Genomic DNA, 19,580 nt, shown 5'->3' with positions numbered 1-19,580 from the left:
TATTAATCCTCCTTTTAAGGGTAATTACATCCTTGTCCTTAATTCAGTTATTACAAAAGATTAAAACCAACTGCATAATTGGATCACTGATTGCGTGGATTCCCAGTTCTGAGACTGATTTATAAGCTTTGGTTTTGCCGAGTTCAGTTTTCTCAGGGTCTTAAGCAACAAGATTTTCAACTTATAAAATTGAGGGTATTTTTGGAGAGAAGTAATTTAGCGGTATTTGCTTATCAGCAAACTAAGGTTTCCTGCATTCAGTTATCTGACATTCAAGGTAATTAAGATTAATTATTCAAGACTTTATCAAGGAGTCATATTCTGTTTATAAAACAAGACGGTGGTTGTGATCAAAAGCCTGCAATTTCAGGTAAGCCAGGGACTTTTCTTGCATTAACTTCTATTTGAACTAGAGCACTTTTGCAACAAACAAAGCAACCCCAAGCTAAACTTCATGTAAAATTCCAGTGTTTCATCAGTAACAGTGTTCCAAAAAGTTACTTGTGTCACAGCCAAAAAAATCCCACAGCTTTAGCTTGAGTTTGTCCAGCTTCATGTCCCACCACTCTGGCCTTGATCTATTACAGCAGACAAAACATATACCAACAACCAAAGGCTGTCAGTTGAAGCCAGACTACTCCACCATTGAAATACTCTTTTTAAGAGCATCAGGAAAAACAGTGGTTTTAATTAACCCTGATAGTTTCCTAGAATAGTTAACTGAGTTGGGCCCAACTAGTGAATATTCACAATTACTTCATTTACTTTCATCCAAATCAATCATACTCCTGTTGAATTTTTTGGTTTTGTTGTTTAGTCAGACCTAGGAATTAGAGATGCCTTTACTACATGCTTGTGACTCCTTGTTTAACCTGGTCATAGGTGCCTATGAAAAGTCTAGCTGGGAGCTTTAATGGAAAATTGCATAGACAGACATTTAATTTCAGCTTCTTAAGGCATACTCCTCTTGAAACCTTGCAAAGACCATTTATAAAAAAACAACAGATGAGAGAGGAAAAACTCAGAAGTGAAAGTAATACATTTGTAGCAAAAAGACATACTGGCCATTTCCCAAACATTCAAGAAGTGGTTAAATAAACTAGAAGTATTAAAAGAATAAGTGCCGAGTTAGTCCAAGTAATAGGATTCTATAAGTCAATTCAGAATAGGAAAAAAGCAGCAGAGAAAGGAGAATGACAAAGAGAAATTTAGACTTCAAGTACCTGAGAAATGATACGTTCCCCATTTTGATACACTTTCTCCCCTATAACATCCACTATCTTCATTCGCTCTGATGCCTGGAACAAAGAGGAAAATTAAACATATTCATCTATTATAGTATATCTCTGGTAAACTTTGTAGCCTTGAAATGAAGAGGCATTCCCTAGACACACAAACAACAGTAGCTGGGTACTGAAAAATACAGCTCCTATAATGACATTGTCATACTGCACCACAGCTTTCAAGACTACCATAATCAATAGGGAAAGAAAATTGTCTAGTGTCCCATCCGTGTGCTTTTCTTACCCCCAAAGTTAACAAATAAGTAATTTGGTTGGTTTAGAACAAAGAAAAAAAAAATAATCACTTCCTCTAAGATTCAGTTGAAATTTGAAGAAAACACTCAGAAAAATGTCATAAACTTCCTAAGAACAAACTTCAATGAGAAACACCAGCAACACATTTTCAAAATATTTTAATCACCACATACTTGAATATGTGGGGGGTTTTGTGTCCCAGAACTCGATTCTTAAGAGTGGAGAGAGGAAGCGGTATGAAAAGGATACCAGCGTAAGCAGGCACCGCAACAGGATGCCCAGCAGCAAGGGCAGCAAAGAGGTACTAATCTGACATGCAGTGGAGCATGCCTGAGTCTTCATGAACAGGAAGGGAGAAAGAACAGCTAAATTTATCTCCAATGTTTCCCACTGCCCACCTAGAACACTGCAAAACAGTTTTATTGCTTCAGAGCGGTGTAAAAAACATATTAAAGAAAGGAAGAAAATCCTACAGTTAAAATTAGTTTCTCCACAGATGATTCAGTTGTAATCCATTCATTCCACAAATGCACCTTAATCTAGCCCATGTTTGAGAAACTTAATTCTGATCCACGCATGATTCAAGTGCAGTGTGTCATGCAAAAAGCCAACCAGTGCTAATGAGTTATTTTTCTATATCTTTAAATATTTATGAGTCATTTTCGTGCTCAAGTCATACTGATGGAACTAGTTTAAGCTAGGCACTGAGGGAGAAGGTGTTGTGCAATTTTACCCCTTCCACAGTTACCAGTGTATGTCCAAAATAATATGTATTAGAGGTTGCTATTCACACCTAATGATACTTTGCAATTTTACAATCTTCTCTCAAAGGGATTAAAAGCTATTCTCAAATACTAAAGATTAATGCTGAAAAATACTTTTATGATGAGAAAACAAAGAAAAGCTAAGTTATGGTGCAAAGCAAAGACAGACACATACTAATTACAAAGCAGTTTGGTATGGCTCCAAAAGCCCTCTGAAGATACAGGCTGAATCAATAGCTTAGAAGTGACAATTTACACATTGTTCCTGAAGTCATGCACCACACACATCAGCATGACATCTGTCATTTTGTTCCTAGGTAGCAGTGCTTCCCTTTAGCCTATTTTTAGTTCACCTCCTACATACCTGTTAAGGTTAAAGCAAGACCTACTAAGGCCCACATCTTTGGCTCAAATTTAAAAACATTCATGGCTGATAAAGGCCAAATATCCCAGTGATTGTATCATTACTTCAATATCCCACCCTCAAAGGAAACCATAGCCCTGAGTTCCAATTTGCACTTTCATACCTGTTCTCTGATGTATTTATAGATGTTTTTTGTTTTGTGTTTTTTTTGTGATTTTTTTAAATCTTTACACAGACCGAGATAAAAATCAGCAAATAGCTTACCGTGAATAAAAGATATGAAAAAAAATAGTGTACAACTTCAACAATGCAAATTAAGTTGTACAGTAAATGTGATTCCAAAGTACCTCTTCAAATTTTGTTCTAAGCAAAAATGACACAGACATCTGATATAGCAGAAACACTGACTGCGGAGCTAAGGCTAATACAAGAATTTGACGCAGATGTTTCTGAGAGGCTTTACCTCCAAGGATTTAAGAAGGGGCACAGACTCAATAAATAATTCATATGTCTTCCTCTTCTTTGCATTGTTTTTCAATATAATTCTTCTGAATGTCACTCGATCCTGCAAGAAACAGCACAGAGAAATACATTATTCCTCTTCACTAAAATGCTCCCTGTTTAAAGAACTGACAAACATGAACTAGTATTTGCAACAAACACTGGGTTTGAGAAGCCAGCTGTTAAAATTATACCATATCCATCGCAGTGGTGATCATAACAGCTCTTGTGAGAGTACTTGTTGCAATAACAAATTGAAAAACAGGGAGCTGTAAGACCTGGTCCTTCTCAGATAAGCATTTAAGAATTCTGTTTTTAGTCTATCTTGTACTGTTTTTCAGGGTTGAGTTTTTGGGTTTTGTTTGGCTGTTTGTTAATATATCTTTCATGCTTACACACACAATGAAGAAGTTACGCTCCTCTTGCTGAAGCCCCTAGAATTGGAATTTCCAACACTTATTTGTTAAGGCAACTGCAGGACTAAGTCTGAATTGGATTCTTCTCTACTTGAGTCAGGGATTTCAAAAGTAAGTTGAATATTTATACTGGTCTCAAATAGATCAGGAACAGAATATCAAACAGCAACAGGCTGTTTCACTCCTCCACCTTCTAGGATCCGAGGGCCAGCTTTTTGCAATGACTGCTTCCGAATTGCTAGCTGTCCACATGTACCATAAGCACCTTCCTGATGGAAAAACTATTCGGATTGTTTTTGAAGCCCAAATATTGGGCAATATTCCCACCCAGCCCCTGCCACCCCTCCCGCTCTGATCTTTTCCCCAGGCAGCAGCTAGTGCTGTGCAGGCTCCGTGGCCACTGGGCGGCACTACGTGCCCGAGTGAAGGCAAGCTCGCCCAGTTAACCACAGCTCCTGCCTCGGTACCTGCAACGGCAGACATATTTGAGGGTTTATTGTCAGAGATCTTAACGAAATGCTTTTTATTTCCACACAGAAAAGGCAGGGCTCCACTACTGGCAAACACCGATGAGAAAGGCCACAAGAGAGCTGAAACTAAACAGCACGTCCAGGCTAAGGGGAAGGGCACTTGCCCACCAGGTATTTTTGTTAGTGTTTGCATGACAATAATGCCCACGGTCCCTGTTGGGATCAGCACCACTAAATTATGAACAGAGCACGAGTTGCAGAGTTTACCTTACACAACATGAGGCCATAAGTGTAAAAAGCAAAACCAAAAAGTCAGAGGAAAGGAGTGGAAATTTGGTTAGGAGAATGGTATCAAAAAACCCAAAACTTTTAAGTTTACATATATACCACAATTTGCAGAAACTTCCGAAGCCCTGAGAGCCACTCGTCTGCATCTCATTTTCTGAAAATATCAACTGATACCTTAGCAGCAATATTTTGAGGTGAAGAGGTATTGTCAAGTAAGTGAACAGTTTTATGGGATTCAGGCTGCAAATACTTGTAACTTGAAACGATGACTGATACAGGTGACACTACTGGAATATAAAAGTTGAAAGAGGTGAAAGATGAAGGGAGGAATGGTATTACTCCAGAGAACAAGAGATGATAAAGCACAAGGGATTGTTTTATCTTTAGTTTTTTAAATAGATTCTTCAGTTGTAGAAGTCTCTTCAAATGTACATGTTTGGAAAAGCAGAAAGGTGCAGAAACAGTCAGGGGAATTGCAAAAGCATAAAAAATTCAGAATTCATTTGTTTGAGAGTATCAATGACAGAGGAGAAGCAGCAGTATTTGAACAAAAAAAGCAGAGCAGTGAAGGAAGTGTGTGTGATCGTGAGGTCTTCCCCAGACATGTTCCGTAGCAAAGGCTGAGGACATTTCTCTGCTCCAGAAGAGACCCACGTTTGATAACTGCTTTGTGCCTGAGCCTTCCAGGCTTTTTTGTTGGCCTAAGTCTGCAATGCAGCAGGAGTAATCCACATTTCCTAAATGGCAGATAACCCATGAGCTTTAGCAATGACTTCTGCAGACTAATAAAAATATGTTTACATTACATCAGGCACAAAATAGTACAATAAAACATGGCAACAACAGAATAACTAGAAGAAATAATGGACATTTTAGGCAGGAAAACGCAGCCTTAGTTAATAAAATATCCACAAGACAGATGACTAGCAAGAGGTCCCCCTTCAACTACACCTTGCTAATTAAGTGAATGTAATCACAGAAAAAACAAACCCAAATTTAACCCAACTTGTGCAGTTCGTTTCAGAGGCAAACTGGAACAAAGAATCACCTTCTCATTTTGTTCCTTTTATGAATGAGCTCAGTTTGTAGGTAGCTGCTTCATTCTGTCTTGTTCAAGAAATTAGATTCTGACACTACTCCCTGGTTGATTTACCAAAATCTTTTCTTTCAGCTCACAAAGAAAAGGGACATCAGAAATCAGTTCTCTCAGCATGCGCAGAGATTGCATAAGCACACTGTGTGTAGCTGCTTATCAGTCCTACAATCAAGGTCACAACACATGGTCAACCGCCAGCGATAGTTGCCGAGGAGCCCAGTGCACACAGAAAGCATACAACACTTCTGGCTTCAAAGGCTTCGTTGATCACACAATCAGCTTATTATGTGAACCCTCACAGATGAGTAAAAGAGCACTGTGAAAATAACCCTATCCAAATAGTACAAAGAAAAGAACTAAAACAGGAAACTAATGTCTACAGCTTCACATTCAATACTGCTGGGCTAGAGACAAAGCAACACCATCATTTAGCTTGGTATCTCATAGGTCATGCTGACCTGAGAACCTCCTCCAGGGTAACACAAAGGGACCAGAAACATCATGAGAGTTTATTTTGAAGGAAAACAAATCTTTGGGCGGTTTTCCTAGCTCTTCAAATTACTGACATCCTCAAGAAGATATTTAACACCTTCCCATTCCCCTTAAAGCAGACAAAATGGTAGGAAGGTGAGTTGAAAATAAAGAACGTCATTTAGATATTGTTTCTCCCTCCCATAAAATACGTGCATTAATGCCTCCACTGTCCTCTGCAGGATGAACGCAGAACCAGGTTTTTTTTTCCCCTAACAAAAGCCACAATTACAGCAAATGCAAAATAATAAAGGGACAGATAAAACTAGTGATGTAGTTTTTACAGAAAAGTTGTTCTAGAAAGGTGGCCAAAAAGATTTGCACAATGGATCTCTTATGCCAGGAGGTAAGATAACAGATCATGATAAAACAGCTATTAGCACGAGGAGCCATACCAAGAGAAGCACTGCGAGTTAGTGTTTAAAATAGTATGCGAGAGCAACTTCCTTTCCTTACCAGTCCCCAAAGGGCTCCTTCTGTTGTGGCAACAATGGTGGCAGCTCTAGGAGTGTTGTACATCAATGCCAGTTCCCCAAAACTGCCATGATTATCATAGCGGCCCACACAGCGTGACTGGTTGTCTTTTGCTACAATAATATCATACAGTCCCCTGGAAAACAATGGAATAGACACTTTTTATTAGACAACATTCCAGTACAAATCATAAAAACAGCTTTTTGCTGCTATACAAATAGTCCTCCTACTGCTGGGTGAGATGGAACATGCTTTATTAACCTTTACAATTGCCTGATACTAAGCTGCTTCTATCTACACTATTTTCACAATAATTCTCTCTTAATAAAGCATTTCACTCCTGACAGATCTGGGCAAGATCTACTTGGTTTCCTCTGCACAGTATTTTCACATTGCTATTGTAAATGTTCTGGCCAGGATGATAGGTAGTTTCATCGTCTTTAACACTATTTGTCTTTTCACAGCATGTGTTATCCAATGAGGCCACTTTAGAGTGACTTGGATCCATCTATACCCATTTTCTCAGTGACAGCATTGCTGCAGTACCTTTGGGATACACTCAGTCCAACTGCTCACCTGCTCCTACAGTTTGGCCTCAACTCCAGCTTAAGGGTATGTCTATATCATAACCCCAAGATCCAATTGTAGCTTGTATCTGCATATGCCCATGCTAGATTCAAACTATCCAGCTCTTGTATGGACAACAGTGATGCCACAGAAGCACAAAGATTACAGAAAGGGCCTTTCTTTACATACCTAAGACACTAAGTGAGTTTTGCAGTGCAAACTCACTAGACTTACTATGAGCAGCACATAGTGATCTTCAAGCTGTAGGACTTAAAGCTAGTTCAGGAATGTTATACATGCCACATATTCACACTTTAGCACAGATGTCCAGAGGCAACCATTTCTCACCTGGTATTTGTCTAATAGCTCCCTTATGACCAAAACTTTTATTGCTCAGTTCAACTTCACACCATGCTGGAACTCCAAGCATGCTGACAGTTGAACCAACCAATTTTATCATCATTTTCATGGAGGTGTGGCTACTGAAGAACACAGGTTACAGCACGCAATGTTCGAACTTGAAGAGCATCCCTTCAACTCTCACAAAGCTCCGTGTGCTGAGGTGACACTGTAGGATGCACAAGCTTAGGAAGCATGGGTAACTTCCAGCAGTTTTGCAGAACATACAGGTTCCACTCTAGTCACACTGGCTTCAAATTGAAGCGGCCAAGCTAAAAGGTTTTTAATTTCTTTTTTTTTTCCTTTGTTATAGCTCGCTTCTAGAAACAGGAAAGCTCTCTCAAACTGCTGACATCTAGCCAGGATCTCTGAACAGATCAAGAGGAAAACATTCAAGTACCAGAAGCCTCCTCGTACTTCTTGTTCATTGGGATCTGTAACCTTTAAAATGGAAAGGCCTCCTCACCCTGTTCTCCAAGAGGCACACTTCCTACATTATAATGAAGTTAAGGGAACAGTATCCCGGAATTTACTAAGAATCAAAAGACTACTCTGATGAAGATGCAAGGTACAAGTCCAGTGAGTCAAAGCTCAAGACACAAATCTGGATCAAACTGCACCATAGCAACTGCATATGAAGAAACAGGCTGTGCACAGAAAGGTAGCCCTTTAAAAGTCAAACAAGTGCCTGTAACACCCTCAGAACTGCCTTATGCTTGGGGTTTTAAAAAAATAATTTAAAAATATAGCTTGACTAGGCTTGATTAATTCTTGGCTATGGCACCAGAGATCATTCAGGGACTAGCCACTGGCCTATGAGACTTTACAAAATATATCATGCCCGGGAAAAAAGCAGGCAGGGAACACCTTCCTGTCTTTAAGCAGCTGAATACACACATGATTTTCCACAGCAGTTTAGATCTTTGTCAGAAGGAATGATATTATTTCCCAGAACATCATTAGGCATGTAAGGAGAGGGAAAAAAAAAAAAAAAAAAAAAAAAAAAAAGAATCATCAGAAATGGCAGTAGGTGAAACTTCTCATGGTAAACAAGTATGGGAACAGACTCATTGGTATGACCTGCCTAGTATTAGCAGCAGAAGGTCTTTCAGCATTGCTGATGGACAGCCCTGGGTTTGTTAGTTATCTTTGAACACTGCTGCATCTAAAAAAAAGAATGTACTACAGGACAGCTTTACAGCAGCTTCATTTGTAGGAGATTCCACAAAGTGGACATTACATGCAAACAAACAAACAATTAAAATACATCAAAGTGAGGAAGCTTTGCACAATGACTTGAGGGTCTACTGTATTGAAAGCCTTTCAGACCCAGAGAAAAGTTTGGCTACTGGATAAACAGTAGATGGGCCAGCTTCAGACATGTCAGAAGATCCAAGAAATTTAGTCTCTCTTCTGTCACCCAGAAAGCTAAAGGAAGAAGCTAGGCATGAAGACCACATACCATCCTTACCAGACACTTTTTACATTCCACTGCTTACTCACACCTAGGAGACAGAGACCGACAGATGCTAACAGTAAACTAAGTAAGAATTAGTGTTGATGGAAAGTTTCACTAATTCTTGTAACGTCCAATATGTATTTAATGATTCCCTGAGAGGTAGCAGAGGCAACAATCTTCAGGTTTTTTTGATCTGGAAGAGCCATCTGTGAGCATATGAAGCAAACACAACAACTTCTTCCCATCCCTCAGCCTGAAAGTCACTTACTAGTGCCATTTATGTCCAATTAACTATAGCCACGTAACCTTCAGCCAAGCATTCAGCTGTCTGTGGCCCAAGGACTAAATTGGTGAGGCACCACTGGGTGACCTTGGCTCAGCTTTATTGAGAAAACTGCTGCTGAGCTGTGAGACAGTCTGTGAGCTAAAGCCCTGCAAGATAAGAAGAATAAAAACACAGACCAAAGTGTAATTGTTGAGATGGTAATCGTTAGGAGCTCAAGGACTCAAAAGAAAAATACTGACATGAAAAAATATAAAACCCCAAGGAAAAAAAAAGCAGAAAAGCAGAAGAGGGCAACTCAGCAAGACTGTGGATCAGTCTGTTCCAAGAGGCAAGAGAGGCCAATGCTTCCCCTCCTGACTGATGACTGCTCAATCAGCAGAGACTCATCAGGTGCCTCCTCAGCAGTGATGAGCATACTAATGTTTAGCCATGCAACACATTCGTCCCAGCTCTCCCTTCCATGCAGTAAGCACTAAATAGCTGCCACATCCTCAAGTTGCATCTGTCCTGCCTGCTGTCCCTCTGTGCATGGTAAAAGACACTCAGACAAAAGTAATCTGGTGAGGAAGTATTACAACCAGAAGACTTGGGGGAGGGGGGGTGCAGGGGGGCGGTGCAGGGAAAGAAGCCTGGGCCAGAAAGCCTATTTTTTCTATGCAGACAAGATGCTAAAAAGTTACATCTGCAACACAAAGTCACTGTTCATTCAGACAGAAGAAACTAATCCTCAGGGATATTCAGGCATTAATGACTTGACTTAGAGTAACAAGACATGTGTACTGATGCCTTGAAAGAACCAGAGTCCTCTGAATTTGCACTTCCAGGCAAGTGGAAATATTGTAGCTTTCCATAAGCACCAATGTCCTGCTATTCTGTCACATGAAAAAACAAGGGGGTGGGAGGTGGAGGAGGACTGGAAAGGGAGAGCACGAGACAGAAAATTCGTAACTGTAGAATTCCTTCTAATAACTGAATAGCCAACATAAGAGTTGCAGCTGAGTTGGTGTTTACAGCAAAGGCTGGTATGCTCTATTGCTAGACAACACCAAGTTTAATTTCCCTCACTGTATAGCCTTTCTGTCACATACTTTTGGCAACATATTTATGTTACTGGTGTATTATATCTCGAGATTAAAACAAAACAAAAACTTAAAAACCTGAAATCCTCCAACCCAACTATCTCACGATAGAAAAAACCATTGTGGAATAGCATTACATTTGTAGAAAAGACACCATAAAAACATTTACCTGAATATCAAAGATAAGGTTCCACTTCAGTTCTTTATTTTAGGTTAAAACACATAGCAGGAAGAGCTTTTTAGTAACCAACAGGTTAAAAGCCTTACACAGAAAAAAATTAAAATAGGCTGATGGTATCTAACATTTTTGAGAGGCTCCCAAACTGAGTTTAAGTTTCCTCAAGATTAGGAACCACTGCTCTGCATACATCTCATCTTTGCAGAGCTGGTGGCTCTGGCTCCCATGAGTTCTGATCTGCAGTACCTTACTCTTATCTGGGACAGCTTGATCTCCCCAGTGAACATGGCAAGAGAAGGAACTTGTCCTATCGAGTCAAAGACATGGGATGGGTCTGCGGCAGAGCAGTTCAGGAAGATAACTGAGCGTAGAAATGCAGCACCGGTTTAGGCTAATGCTATGGTATGGTAGAGGACAGGGGAACGGGCATATGGTTAGAATATATTTGAGGTAGCCTTATGTTCTGTAATTCCACTGATCAGAAAGGGGAATGTCCGTAAAATGAACAACTCCTAACCTAGAAATTCTTTTGCAAATTCCTTAAACAAAGAATGAATGACAATTCAAGAGGCAACATGTTGTCTCGAAGAACTGCTTTGAAGGCATTTAATACAATATTAATGGTGCCATTATTTCAGTGATAATAAAGATACCAGTGCATCAAAAAAGTAGTTTGCTAAGATTGTATTCTAACAGACATTTATAATTTGCTCAGTAATATTCTGTTTAGCATTACAGTTCTACAGGAGGAAATAAATCTGTGTCCTTAATTGTTCTTCAAATACAGTGATTAAAAGTGACATTAGCCAGAATTTCTTCCAAAAGGGTAAAAGATATTCAAAATGTGCACGCACACACGTATCTATTATATGCCTGTTGCACATATATATATCTGATCCACAAATTATCATGTGAATTTGCTTGATGCAAGAAATTGCAAAACAGCACCTTAAACTCCACAAATGCAAATCTCATGACCAACAGAAGCAAAGCAAGCACAAGTCTCTCTGAAGTCAGTGATCAAAACTAATTGGATGAAGTGCAGGTTGTTCCACGGTAGCCACTACCATGGATTTTTATTTCCTGTATGCTCCTTCCCCGAAATAATCTCCTATCCCTTCCCTTACGGTATGGTTTCTTTTGCTGCTTTTCCCCCTCCTTTCTTCAGAAAAAACACATCCTAGTCTAGAAACAGCATGTAATATGGCTGGTTTTAAGGTATGCATATGCTGATGGGCACAAAAGCTAAACTGAACAAAGCATAGGCAAGCTCATGCTGCGTTCTTTCCCTTAGAGAAAGTAGTATTTGAGTTTTTACACAGTCAAACAGAATGTGTTAAAACCCAGCAGGTTTGAAATGTCCACCTCTGTCAAATTTGATTGCCCCTGGGCAAATGATCCAAAAGTCAATGGGGGCCTAAAGGAGAAAATGGAAAGATCAAAGGAATAGGCAAGGACTGCAAAAAATAAGTTTCCTTCAGAAACTGTCCTGCAGTAAGCATTCCATGCCATTTCTAAGAAACTGAAAGGAAACATACGCTACATTTCAAAGACGCAGCTGCTTACCGCTCAATGACATAGAAGTTGTCTCCATCATCACCTTGGTCAATCACATGTTCCTGAGGTTTCACCTTCCTCTCAAACATGGCATCAAGGACCTGAGACAGCTGCTCCTACAAAACAAGCAGAAGGGGGGAAAAAGAAAATAATTTTTAAAAATCAAAAAAACTCTTGGAAAATACACCTTAGCATTATTGCTGGACAAGGGTGAGTTCATTTGACTTGATCTGGATAGTGAACTGCAACACACATTGAATTATTTTTACTGTATGCAAATACAAGTAATACTGATATTAAATGTTGATTTCCACTAGCACCTCACTTGATTCCAGCTTATTAATATAAGTTCAATAACGCAAACACAGATACTTCCATTATAGAAGGGCTATTATCTCAAATTTATGTCCAAATGGCTTAACTTATGCATATCATTTTAGTGTCGAACTCCACACATACAGCAAGCTTTCACTTGGTACAATCTGACACAGCTTCACTGCAATGGATACATATCAATTACATCAACAGCACATATATTTCATTATATGTATGCATGTCTAGAAACTGCACCACGATTTATTAGTAATTTATTTGTACTGTCATCATCTAAGAGCCCCCATCATGATCAGGACTATACTGAACAAGACTCTATACAGAGTTATTTCCCTAGATCATCTGTGTCTTAGAGAACCTGCAATTCCAGCACAAGACGAGATCAGGTAGGTACAGATGGGGAGCACATACAGAAAATGAGATAACGCTGGCCTGCACAGCAGGCTCAAGCTAGATTTCTCTGATGAGCCATGACTAAACTTTTTTTTAGGCAGCACAGCCAGGGAAGCTGTGAAAGCCAAGAGAGATGATGCCGTATAAATGCCCTGCCTCAATGCTGAGCTGCTTTACCATCTCTGTTATTCCAAAGTTCATTAACAATGGACTTTCACTGCATTTTCAATGACCAGATGTTCAAAGTTGAAGATGTAGATCACAGCTGAGTTTCTAAAAATACACTGCATGAACACGCAAACTAGTCTTTATGCTGCTAGACACACTTGAAATACTTACTGCACTCCTCAAGTTGGGAATAATCATTGCAGCATCTGTAGGCACCACTACATTGAAAATATTGCCTATCTTTTCACTAGAATCCTATTTTCTTGCCTTTAAAAACTCTCCTGATATTTAAACTGAACAAACAATCATTGTATGAAAGCCATTTATTTTAACTACATATTTCACAGCATGCATTTAAGTAACAGCTGTCAGAAAACAAGCAATGCAGATTTTAAAAAGCTTATTTTTTAAAATACTGTAACTCAATAATGCGTTATTTGGAGGATAAACAGGCAAAGACTTATTTTAAGTAAATAAAACACTGAGCTCTTTGTCAATAAAAGGACAAGCTTCGTCAGATTTCTGAACTGTAAAAAACCCTCTTGGTTTAAATATGGGTACTGAGCATGCTCAGGGGCCTTGCTGGTAAGGATAACAGTCATTGCTCTCACCCAGTACAAAATTCAGTTGTAACTAGGATTCTACAAACTCATAAGACACTGTGGAGCCTACACACAATACATCACATAGAGCTTTTAACAGGAGAGAAGTTATCTATTCCCCAGCACTTTATATTGAAACATAAATCAGGTTTATCATTGGGGATGCTCAAAATCTTAGGGTTAAACTCTGTGACAATACAAATGGATTTTAGTCTGGAGTTCAACGTGAACCTTGCTAGAAGTGATCCACTGGACACTGGCTCCCTTGTGTTTGATACCAAGTATTACAGCAACTATTCATGCAAGTAAAGACATTTAAAAGGGCTGTTGAGTCACTGGGCCTAAATTCAGCACAGTTCACCTAAATGCAACCAGTGGACAAGGGTTGAATTTGGCCAGGACATTTAAGTCACACAATCATATTTACTCCTAAAGGGGTTTTATGCACTTTTATTGTTGTTGGGTTTGTTTGCTTGTATTTAACAGTTTTACATGACATTCTTTAGAGGTTAAGAAGCAAAAGAACATATTTTGAGCCTTAATTTGAAAGTGTTCCTCACAATTATTAAAGGACAATATACACTGAGCAAAATCAGCAGTCATGCGTTCTGCCTTTCAGTGGGTATTCTACAGCCAACCTTTCCAACCAGTCACATTACACAGAGGGAGTTAAAAAGAAATTATTGGGAGGAGGGGTGAAAGGATGCAAATTCCATACTCCCTTCATACCCATTCCTAGGAAAGCTCTCCCCTCGCTGCTAAGTGCCATTTATCATACTATAACCAGTGTATGGACTGCAGCCATCTTTTTCAGCCATGTGCTACCTTAAAGCCTGAGTCTTTAACAGTTGTAGTTAAGATCATTTCCATTACTTCTCCCCTCAGCTGCTTAGAAAGCTTTTCGCAGGAAGTATTTTTCCAAGCCCACCTTCTCAGCTCAAATTTGTTTTTCAAAGTCATCTTTGGATATAAACTGGTTACTAATTTTTGCTTCTGGGTGATTTTACTGGAAGCTAAAAGATTGGCCTACTCAATTCAAATGGTGATCACATTTTGCACATATCCCTTGAGCTGCTGAATGTTCTTAAATATGTTTCATTTTTTACTGTACATAATGAGATTACTTGCAACAGGAACCTTTAAAATGTCTTAAGTAAATAGGCTTAATAATAGGAATCCCAGAACAGTGAAAGGCCAGTCTTGGAAACGACAGCTTTCAAGTAAATTTTTTGACAGAATGTCAATTCCTCAAGCCTGCTGCATTCAAAAGCTTTCAACAATTATTTTCAGAATGCAGTTCAGTAACTCTTGGGGTTTGTACAGCAACCAAAAACTGGGAGAACTTCCTGGTTTTCAAGGAAAGCTGAGCAGCGTTTCTGAAACCATAAGCTATCACATCCATCCTTTCATATCTCAGGCAAAGTTCAATGATTCAAACCAGGAAGCTGCAGGGACCATCGCTGGTGTTAGAGCTTTCATTCTTCCCCAACCTGTAGTAGAGATGTCAGTTCTGTTTTCATGGAAACAGCAGACCAGAGATGAGATGCATTTATCCTATGGCCTCTCAGAGGCTGGATTAGAGGATCTCCAAAGGTTTGTTCCTGAACTATCCTATGATCCTCATCAAAAAAATTCATACCAATTAAGATTACTAAGTGCGAGCAATGGAGGCTGTCATCATTAAAACTCAATGCTGAGGCAATGAGTAGTTAATAACCAACTTCAGCAATAAAAATAAGACAAGTAAGAACAGGAACAACCTAAAAACATTACTTTACATTCATTTACAGAAAATTTACTGACATATGGGCATTTGAGAAAAACGTGCAGCAATCTGACATCATGCAAATGTGGATAGTGTTCAATATCACAATTGTGTAAGTAATTTCCTTTTTACATTGCCCATAAAATTATGAACTGTTTCCTAGGGAAAAGAAATCAGCTGCAATGGTACCCAACAGCAAACATTGAAAGACAAGCAAAAGAATTTTAAAAACCCCCAAACTTTTCTCTAACAGAAAAAAAAATTGAATTTGCAGGGAGAGGGATCTGACAATCATAGTAACTGACAATTTGACATGTTTGTTTATATTGTTCATTGATTGTTGATCTCCAAACAAATGTCCCAATCCAGCCTGCATATAATTAATAAATCATGAACTATCACAATGCAAACAAATGTCTGGACTATTAGATTGTAAAAGGAACTAGGCCTTAAGCTCATTGTTTTTAAGATTATTTGCCTCATTGCATAAGACTATTCATATTAGACATATAATTAATGATTAGAAATTGGTTTAGAAAAGATTAATAGAATGCAGGTGCATATAAAACAATATCTATGAGTTGCTTAATTGTTTTATGAGACTCTTGCTTCACGGCTGGCTTAGAATCCAGTCAAGCTGAATCAACAGAGAAGGATCATACATCTTAAGACCCAGGACATGGGAGTAAGTGATTAACTTTAGAATAAGATAAATTAATAACATAACCTGAGTAGTCTTCTAGAGACCCATAGATACTTTTGAAATGTAAGAAGATAAGTGATGATGGTGACCGGAGACTTCATGCCCGTGACCACCAATCCCAGAAGAACCGAGACATGAGAACGGAGAATGGATGAGATAAGACGATGGATGACAATGATATGAGAACAGAGAATCGACTGGAAAATTACAGAGACTTTGGATTGGGACAATGGGTGGCAAAAGGGTATAAAAGATTTGAAAACTTTTGGAAGGTTGCCATTCACTGTGGTGGTGGCCCAACTCTGAGTTGTTAATAAAGCAAACCTAGAGAAACCCACCTTCGTAAATTCTTTAACATAGATCATGCTGTTACCTGTACCTACAAACCATCAACTCCAACTAAGAGTTGCTTAGAATCATATTACCTGATCTAGGTTTTTGAAGAGTAGGATATCTTTACATGCTTCCTGCAGTCTGCATCGCTGTTCATCAGTTTTTGGATGAACTACCTATAAAACAAAGTAAAACAAAACTGTCATGACAACAAAGAAATATGATTAGAGACTGAACCTCACTTCAGAGTGAAAAAACAGAACACAATTTAAGAATGTCAAAGTATACAGTTCTTTTTTGTTGTTTGCATAAACAGTATTTATATCTAAACATAGAACGCAAGACAGAATGAGAGAGACATAACAAATATATTATGCTGACAATTAACACATGCAAAATAACAGTCAAGAAAGACAAGAAAGAAGAGGATGCCTTTTCCTTTCCCTTCTAACCCAGCCACAGATACAGTCAAGGCTTGATTGGAACAGAGGAAAAAGTCAACAGTTTTCTTTCTAAACTCTGGCTGTATTAGTCCCAATATACTTACTGTTCGCATACAAGTAGTTTATAAGATTTATGATACATACGTATCTCAGCCCATCTAATAACAGAAGTTATCTAAGCAGCAGGGGTTTTGGGGGTTGTTTGGGGTTTGGTGTTCCCCCCCCCCCAACAAAATTACTTAAATAAAAGCTTTGTTGTTTGAGAGATTTTTTTTGTTACTTCTCTCCTGTTATAAACATCTCGTCAAGTTAAAGGAACCAACACTTACTGCGTCATAAAAACATTTATATATGTGCTTGTTGGGGGCTAATTATGAAAACATATATAAAAATATTAATTACCCCACATTCACCAGGTTAACTACATTTCTGGAATAACAAGGATTCCAAAAAACAGTTACATTAGTAGGCATTTATAAAAATTCATTGTCCAAAGTTGAGCAGATCTCAGACCCTTGTTTTAAAAGAAAATTTAATATTGAATCAGCAGTCAGGAAAATTAAGACATTTGATGGAATAAATGTATCCAGGTTTACAAAGATTTGGATGATAAGACACAATCATAGTCTTTTTTTCTTTTTATAGCATCTTATTTATGAAGTATCTTCTTTTTTAAGAGAAATTAAATTAGACTTAGATTTTCATTGCAGAAGTATAAGCATCCTTGAGATGGAATCTGGAAAAGGAACACCAGAAATCCAGAGGGAAAACATTGACCCTCACCAGCTAGGCTACAGAATTTGCTCACATAAAAGCATCTCTAAAGAAATACAATTACAGTATCTGGACTTGCAATTCCTAGAAATTCCCAACTTTCAAAACCAATAGAACGACAGGTGGCCACAGCCTCAAAATATTTCAACAAAGTATTTCTCCTACCCAGGCAGAACTGCTTTGACCATAAAGACAGTAAAAAGCATGTGAGGAATTTTAAGCGCCCATGAAGAAACAGCTGTGGTAAAGCTTAACTAATTCTTCACAACAGCATCGATGCTCTAGGAATTGCCTCAACAAGCCTTTAAGATAATTAAGGAAGGAAAATATCCAAAATTTTAAAGATGGTAGACTTAAGCACAGCTCTCGAGTCCTTTGAAGTAAAATGATATTAAAGCTATAGTGACAAAAAGTGCATGAGACAAAGTGGCCCTAAATTTCAGAGCAATGTCACTTTGTCAATGTCAGCATACCACACAGCCTCTCAGAACAAAATGCACAAGTGGTAGGGAAAAGGTGAAGTACAGGCATCTGCCTGTCAAACTGTAGAGAGAACTATGCATGATGCAATTCACTCATTCTTACCCTTTGTTCTGTATCTTCTTCCTCTTCATCTGGATTGAAAGCTTCAGCACAAACTTGGAAGAAAGAGAGGAAATTAGTAAAAAGAAGCAGTTACATGAGAACATCAAACAAATCAAGTTTAAATTCCTTTCTTCTGTATTTTATTTTCCTACAGGAAAAACAAAATCACTTTTGTTTTTATGTCATTATAGTGTCAGAGGCTTAAATCCTATCTATTCTCTGAGAAGGCACAGCATGGCTGTTCTCAAACTCTCACGTAAAAAGTCTGTAACTTACAATAGAATATAATCTGCCTAGCGAGTAGTCCAAAGCACGCACAGAGATTTCCTTTCAATTCTTATCAAAGCATAAAAATCTCCATTCAGATTCATTTATAAATATCTTCCCAAAAATGCAGGGGGAAAATTCTGCAGCTACATTGCTTTGTTCTTTGCAGTGCAATTTATCCAGCAAAACATACTAAAAAAAGAGTACAGGAAGGTACGTGGCACTCACTCCACCTCAAGTCAGATTTGGAAGTGAGTATCTATATTTGGGTTTTTTTTCAATACAGAGAAATCACGTTTATACAGAAATTAACCTGGGAAATGAACAATCAGCTTGACCATAGTATATTCTATGACAAAAAAATGTTTAGTCCCCTCCCTTGTATGCTCCTATATCTTACTACATTTGACTCAAATGAATGTCAGGTTGCAATATAAAACCAACTTTAAAAAATACACAAAGAGATTTTTTTAAAAGAAGGATAACAACATTTGTGGAAACCATACACTGTAGTGCATAGGAACAAGGTTCTGCGAAACATGTCAGTATAACTACAGGATCAATTGTAAGAGAGGCAATGATAATGGTGGGCTTCTAAAATTTCAAAACATTTTTGTTTGGTTTCAATACTTCAGAAAAGGCTTATCTTCACTTATCTTAACAGTTACGCTGTTACACAATTTTACAGTATTAAACACAGACACCTTTGGCTGCCAAAAGCCTACGGCTCTAGCTCAGACTTTCTTCTTAATTTGTGGACGTTTGCAGTTCTTACATGTCAAAGTGAACTCTACATTCTAACTAGCCGTACAGATAGAGAAAGTGAGTCAGTCCTGTTTTCATCTAGTTCTGCTCTTACTTCAATAAGGGTGGTCTTATTTCTGAGGCTATACACTACTTGCAGAATTTTACAAGGAAACACAGACAAGCATTTTTCTTTGTACTTTTATCCAGCATCCTGACAATACTGAAGACTTGGCAGAATGCCCAGAAGCTCACTGCAGTGACATCTAACCACTGAATGGACTTAGAAAGGATAAATAAAAATAAGCAGATTTAAAAAAAAATAAAATCTAGAAGGCCTAGTATTCAGCAACTTGCAAATAACTTGAAAACGCATACAGGACTATTGACCTTGTCATCATGCTTTCAAAAGTACTATAAAAATGCACAAGTCCAGCATAATTTGCTAGGAAAGACTTGCCCCCAACCTGCCTAAAAGGTACAGGTTCTTTCTAGTAAATTAG

General features: G+C 38.4%; 1 protein-coding gene across 1 annotated transcript in view; it reads right to left on the bottom strand.

Moving 5' to 3' along the window:
* Positions 1 to 19,580, bottom strand: part of PRKAR2A (protein kinase cAMP-dependent type II regulatory subunit alpha) — a 70,070-nt gene that overhangs the window by 7,415 nt on the left and 43,075 nt on the right. Inside the window, exons 3-8 of the mRNA XM_030043612.2 lie at positions 18,067 to 18,119; positions 16,357 to 16,440; positions 11,977 to 12,083; positions 6,425 to 6,578; positions 3,130 to 3,231; positions 1,224 to 1,298 (exon numbers count right to left, since the gene is read on the bottom strand). Of these exons, the coding sequence (XP_029899472.1) occupies positions 1,224 to 1,298; positions 3,130 to 3,231; positions 6,425 to 6,578; positions 11,977 to 12,083; positions 16,357 to 16,440; positions 18,067 to 18,119 (575 nt within the window). The remainder of the gene's footprint in view (positions 1 to 1,223; positions 1,299 to 3,129; positions 3,232 to 6,424; positions 6,579 to 11,976; positions 12,084 to 16,356; positions 16,441 to 18,066; positions 18,120 to 19,580) is intronic.

This window comes from Aquila chrysaetos, chromosome 20, assembly GCF_900496995.4.
Source record: "Aquila chrysaetos chrysaetos chromosome 20, bAquChr1.4, whole genome shotgun sequence".
Lineage (NCBI taxonomy): Eukaryota > Metazoa > Chordata > Aves > Accipitriformes > Accipitridae > Aquila > Aquila chrysaetos.
The sequence above is the reverse complement of the archived record's forward strand: the minus strand, read 5'-3'. Positions and strand labels throughout refer to the sequence as shown.